This window comes from Dipodomys ordii, unplaced genomic scaffold, assembly GCF_000151885.1.
Source record: "Dipodomys ordii isolate 6190 unplaced genomic scaffold, Dord_2.0 Scaffold27, whole genome shotgun sequence".
Classification (NCBI taxonomy): domain Eukaryota; kingdom Metazoa; phylum Chordata; class Mammalia; order Rodentia; family Heteromyidae; genus Dipodomys; species Dipodomys ordii.
In genome coordinates, this window is record NW_012267243.1 from 5470552 (window position 1) to 5477178 (window position 6627).

Consider the following 6627-nt stretch of genomic DNA (forward strand, 5'->3'; position numbering starts at 1 on the left):
GCATGCAAGGCAAGCACTCTACCACTGAGCCACCTTCCCAGCCCCTAAATTCACTTTCTAAATCAAGGCAAGAATCTCAATTTGTAAGTTGACAGCTCTTTTCTTTCAAAAGAATTTAACAAAGCCTAATCAGACATTATTTGGATTATAGGTCCATATATATTATACGTGTAAGTGTATGTACTCATGTATATCATGAGCCTCAATAAAACCTGTATGAATTGGAGATAAACAAACCTAATTCAGTCGTTTTAGTATTTCCATTTGTTTTGTATGTTGAATCTGTAAGACACATTAAAAAAAAACAATTAGAACTAGAAAGGAAATGCATTATATGGTTCTTTATCACAGGTTCAAAACCTTAACACATCTATACCATACTTAAAAAGATAACCAAGTTTTATTAAAAAAAACTGAAAACTATGACTCTTAAAGGGAACAACTAAGGAGTAGTACCAAACTAATATAAAGTAGGGATCTTTAAGGACTAATAAACATAGAAAATGAAGTATAGGTAAATTATGTGGAGTGATCTCACTAGTTTTCTTTTATAGTTATAAAACCAATTTAAGGTGTTTTGACAAAGTGTCAGCCTAGATTTTTTTTTTTCCTGTATTTTGTGTTGGTACCGGGGCTTGAATTCAGGGCCTTGAGTTCTTGCTTAGTTTTGTCACTCAAAGATGGTGCTCCACCACTTGAGCCACACCTCTACTTACAGTTTTTTGGTAGTTAATTGGAGATAAAAAGCCTCTTGGATTTGTCTGTCCAGGCTGGCTTCAGACTATCCTCTGATTTTAGCCTCTTGAGAAGCTAGGATTTATTAGGTGTGAGTCTGTAAGCTTAACCCGGAATTTTATTAGCAATATACTCGAAAGTCCATGACCTTAGTTTGAAAACACCATGTCAGCACAAAAAGCTCACAGCAACATAAAAGAAACAGCTTCTTTAAAAGGGGGAAGCCCTTTACAAATAATCTTGTCATACGTATAAAGTGAAACTAAAACAATGTGCCAGAAGTATGTATCAAGCCAAAATTTGCACAAATGGGAGAAAAACCAAAAATATGCCCAGGGGTGGATCAAGTAGCTAGCATGCATGTGCTGGTCCTGAGCGAGTCCCAATACTGTATACAAGTAAAGTGGAAAGATGTGGAGTGGAAAAAAGCAAGTATTTCTGGAAAAGCACTTCTGAAACTAACATTAGTTGCTTCTAAAGAGGAGACTGGGTGGTTAAAAGACAGTGGCAGTGAAGAAATTTCATTATGGCCCTATAGTAGCATTTGAGTTTTAAACCATATAAATACATGTACTACATGCCTATAATCTTAGCTACTCAGGAGGCTGAGAGCTGAGGATCAAGTTTAAAGTCAGATGGGCAGAAAAGTCCCTGTGAGATGCTTATTTCCAATTAACTTCTCAAAAGTCAAAAGTGGAACTGTGGCTCAAAGTGGTAAGAGCTTTGAATATAAGAGATCAAGGACAGCACCCTCCAGCCCTGAGTTTAAGCCTTGCAACTGATCCAAAAAAAAAAAAGAAACAAAGCATTTATAAAAATAAATTAAACCAACAAATAATCTCTTACCAGATCTTGGGCTTCTTAGAGGGGGTCTACATAGGCTAATTACAGGATCTTCACTTGTCACTGCTATAGGAAAACATTTTAAAAAGATATAGATTATACAATCAGTCCTTTATTTAGTCAACAAAATTTTATAAGCTTTTCAGTATGCCAAAGAACTAAAGACAAGTTTTCTGTAAGTGACCACCACTTATGAACTAGTTACAATGGTGAATTAAGAAATAAATTTTCTGCCACATAACATTTATGTTCTTGGAAACATTTGTAGAGTTTTTCAGTAGACATACGGTATAAAAGAAAAGGAATAGTAAATAAAACTCAGAAGTTATCAATTAAAAGCCAAAATCTGGGCTATGTTACCAACTTAATTATATCTTTTAATTTTTTTTTTTTTTTGGTCGGTTGTGGGGCTTGAACTCTGGGCTTGGGTGCTGTTCCTGCACTCTTCAGCTCAAGGCAAGCACTCTACCGTTTGAGCCACAGCTCCACTTCTAGTTTTTGAGTGGTTTATTGGAGATCAGAGTCTCATGGGCTTTCTTGCCTGGGCTGGCTTTGAACTGTGATCCTCAGATCTCAGCCTCCTCAGTAGCTAGGATTACAGGCATGAGCCACCAGCGCCCGGCTTTTTAAAATTTTTTAAAAACATTATATCTTTTAAGTGTCACTTACCTTTACTGTGATTTTTTTTTTCTTTTTGGTAATACTGGATTGAATCTAGGACGTCATGCATGTGTTAGGTCAAATGTTCTACTACTGAGTTTCACCACGAGCCCTTTTAAAAAATGTAACTTGAAATTGGAAGTCCCTTTGTACAAGATAATAAAATACATTTTAAAAGCTTAATTTGAGGTAGAGTCTCACTATGTTAGGCTGGGGCTCCTTCTGCTTTAGCCTTCCAAGTGCTGGAATTATAAATGTGTTTTATATCTTGTTTATAGAGTATTTTACTTTTAAAAGAGCTAACCTCTCAAGAGTAATAAACACTATCCAAGTATTTAACCTTGTGGGTGCCTAAGAAATGTAAAATCTAATTTAAAGTAAAATGTTAATGTTAGCCGTCGTTCTTCATTTCAGACTGTCAGTTCAATGACAAAGGGTCTGTGGTAAAACTAATTCCATTAAAGAACATGCTAGTTTTAATCCAGAAAAAAGAACATATATAAAGCTTCATAGAACTCTGAAACCTAACAATATACCTAAGCTTAGACGTTATGTTTTATTTTTCTCTAATAAAGAAAGCATTATGTTTTGGCTGTGAAAACTGCAAAAACCACTTTCTGGAGTTTTGATGGTCCTCTTAAGACATTTAGCTCTAAGATTCAAGGAAATAACTATCTCAGGTGTTAGCATTTCACGTATCAAGTATTTAGAATTTACGTGTCTTTATAGCCGGGCACTGGTGGCTCACGCCTGTAATCCTAGCTACTCAGGAGGCTGAGATCTGAGGATTGTGCTTCAAAGCCAGCTCGGGCAGGACAGACGGGGAGACTCCTATCTCCAATCAACCACCAGAAAACCGGAAGTGGCGCTGTAGCTCAAGTGGTAGAGTGCTTGCTTTGAGCTGAAGAGGTAAGGGACAGCGCCCAGGCCCAGAGTTTAAGACCCATGACAAAAAAAAAACAAAAAACAAAAAACGGAGTCACTTATGTGAAAGCTAAACACAATGAACACAAAGGCCATGAAGCAAGAAAGAACCCTCATCTCATGCATGTGACTATTATAAGGAGTCTCTAAAACCACCAAATTTCTAGATTATTACTTTTTGTATTGCTGGGAATTGAACCCAGGGCTTCTTGCATTCTAGGCAAATACTTAACACTGATCTATATTCTCAGATTAGTCATATTCTATACAAGTATCTCCCTATCAAAAGCTGGTAATCACTAACGCATTAATTTTGTAACCAATCGAGGTTCAAATGGACTTTGACTTTAAAAGCTTCCCCTTGCCCTGAGCTCTTTGGATGCATTTATGATATGACATAAACTATGTGTGTCTTGCATTGTAACCCCTCATCTTGAAAAAACTTGTATTCATAAACTGCTTTGTTAAATGGAAACTCCTTTTTTTTTTGTCAGTTGTGGGGGCTGAACTCTGGGCCTGGTGCTATCTTTCAGCTCTTCAGCTCAAGGCTAGCATTCTACCACTTGAGCCACGGCGCCACTTCTGACTTTTTCTGCTTATGTTGAGGAGTCGAACCCAGGGCTTCATGCATGCGAGGCAAGCACTATACCACTGAGCCAACTTCCCAGACCAGGCAATTCCTTTCTTAAAGAAAAAAAAACAAACAAAAAAAATATTTTTTTAAAATGCCAGTCCTAGAGTATGAACTCAGGGCTTATGTGCTGTTTCTGAGCTCTTTTGGTCAAGGCTAGACCTCTACCACTTGAGCCACAGCTCTACTTCTGGCTTTTTGGTGGTAACTGGAGATAAAAGTCTTACAAACTTTCTTGCCTGGGTGAGCTTTGAACCATTATCCTCAGATCTTAGCCTTCTGAGTCGCTAGGATTACAGCATGAGCCACTGGTTCAAGGGGGGAAATTCTTTTTTTGGAGAGTGGTTCTAATTGCTGCTCATTTTCAGTTGACATGGGAAACCAGAATGTGGAAAACAACTGCCTATGCATTACTGTATTTTTAAATTTATTTTTATACCAGTACTGGGATGTAAATTCAAAGCCTGGATGCTGTCCCTTATTCTACGCAAGGCTGGACTCTACCACTTCTGACTTCTTGGCAGAATCTCCAATTAACTTGCCTGCCTGAGATGGCTTAGAATGATCCTTAGATCTTAGCCTCTGGAGTAGGTAGGATTATAGGTGAAAGCCACTGGTGCCCCAGTTTTTTACATGCATTAAAAAAAAAATTCAGCCGGGCGCCAGTGGCTCATGCCTGTAATCCTAGCTACTCAGAAGGCTGAAATCTGAGGTCGCGGTTCAAAGCCAGCCCGGGAAGGAAAGTTTGTGAGACTCCTATCTCCAATAAACCACTAGAAAACCGGAAGTGGCACTGTGGCTCAAGTGGTAGAGCACTGGCCTTGACCTGAAGAGCACAGGGACAGCGCCCAAGCCCAGAGTTCAAGCCCCATAACTAACAAAAAAAAAACCAAACTCAAAAACAAAAAAAAGAATCATTGCTATAGCTGGGCACTGGTGGCTCATGCTTGTAATCTATCTACTCAGGAGACTGAGATCTAAGGATCACACTTTGAAGACAGCCAGTGCAGAAAAATCCATGATACTCATTTCCAGTTAACCACCAGAAAACCAGAAGTGGTGTTGAGACTCAAAGTGTTAGAGCACTAATCCTGAGTAAAAAAAAAAAACCCACAGGAACAGGGTTCAGCCCCTGAATTCAAGCCCCATGACCAAAAAAGAAAATCATAGCTAATGTGTTGTCTCTAATATGAATTTAATTTCTCACATTGCATTATCTTCTGAAGATAAAAAAGATTTTCACTATAAGACAAGCTATAATATTTGAAAGTCTCCTCACTTTGTCTATTTGAAATATCAAAATTCAATTTAAATGTCTTTTCTAACTTATTAAAATACATTGGAATTTCCTTTTTAGGGTTCTTCTCTAGGTTCAATATACACGTGCTACTGTTTTAACAATTACAATAATTTTTTTCCCCTGTTGGTTTTTGTTGTTGTCGTCATGGGGCCTGACTCTGGGCCTGGGTGCGGTCCCTCAGCTCTTCAGCTCAAGGCCAGAGATCTACCACTGGAACCACAGCGCCACTTTCTGGTTTTCTGAGATAAGCCTCATGGACTTTCCTGCCCAGGCTGGTTATGAACCATGATCCTCAGATCTCAACCTCCTGAATAGCTAAAATTATAGGCGTGAGCCACTGGCGCCTGGCTTCAACTTGTTTTATATTTTTGACCTAAGCTTCAAAAAATGCACACAGCAGTATAATCTGATGATGAATCAGTAACATTTACGACTTCCTGCTTTAAGTTTCACTTCCCTCTTTTGTTTTTCAGCTTCTTTTATTTTAAACATAGCTGCTATATGCAACAGGTTAAAACATTAGTAAGATGTTTCTTAAAAGCAGATAATATTCTTTCTTAGGTTCTTGCCAAAACTTTGAAAAATGTAAGCCCTAGATGGACAAAATTATCATGAATGAAAAAAATGTTACGAGCCATGTGCCAGTGGCTCACGCCTATAATCTTAGCTACTCAGGAGGCTGAGATCTGAGAATCCCGGTTGGAAGCCAGCCAGCCCGGGCAGGGCAGGAAAGTTCTTATCTCCAATAAACGGCTGTGGCTCAAGCGGTAGAATGCTTGCCTTGAGCTGAAGAGCTCAGGGACAGTGCCCAGGCCCAGAGTTCAAGCCCCACGACCGACAAAAAACAACAACAACCACAACAAAAAAACATGTTACAAGAAATTATAAAGGTCCTGGATTCAATAAATAATACACAAGTAGCTAATAAACCAGGCTGTTGGCCTTTGTTTACTTTATGTTTTTTTCTTTAAAGAGACAACATCTTGCTATATAACCCAGGTTGACATGAAACTCTTAATATTCCTGCTTCAGTCTCCTGAGTGCTAGAATTAGATGTATGCTACCATAACTGGTTAAGAACAGATAATATACTGCTGGGTACCGGTGGCTTGCACCTGTAATCCTAGCTACTCAGGAGGCTGAGATCTGAGGATCACACTTCAAAGCCAGCAGGAGCAGAAAAGTCTGTGAGACTCTTATCTCCAACAAAGCACCAGAAAACCAGAAGTGGTGCTGTGGCTTAAGTGGTAGAGCGCTAGCCTTGAGCTGAAAAGCTGAGGCCCAGAGTTCAAGACCCAGGACAAACAAAACCAAACCAAACAAAAAAAGCATCATTTTTTAGTATCCAGACACTATAAATCCTGAAGTCTCTAAAGGAACCAGCCTGAGTTTAAATAAAAAATTAATAGAGGAAGAAGTTATAGTTATGTACTTATAAAGAAAATGAAAGTGGGCTGGGAAGGTGGCTCAGTGGTAGAGTGCTTGCCTTGCATGCATGAGGCCCTGGGTTTGATTCCTCAGCACCACATAAGCA

General features: G+C 38.8%; 1 protein-coding gene across 2 annotated transcripts in view; it reads right to left on the reverse strand.

Moving 5' to 3' along the window:
• Tor1aip1 (torsin A interacting protein 1) overlaps nt 1-6627 on the reverse strand; it is a 29054-nt gene that overhangs the window by 16938 nt on the left and 5489 nt on the right. For both annotated transcript variants that reach the window (XM_013015676.1, XM_013015675.1), the window contains exons 3-4: nt 1582-1644; nt 238-282 (exon numbers count right to left, since the gene is read on the reverse strand). In XM_013015676.1, coding sequence (XP_012871130.1) covers nt 238-282; nt 1582-1644 — 108 coding nt within the window. The remainder of the gene's footprint in view (nt 1-237; nt 283-1581; nt 1645-6627) is intronic.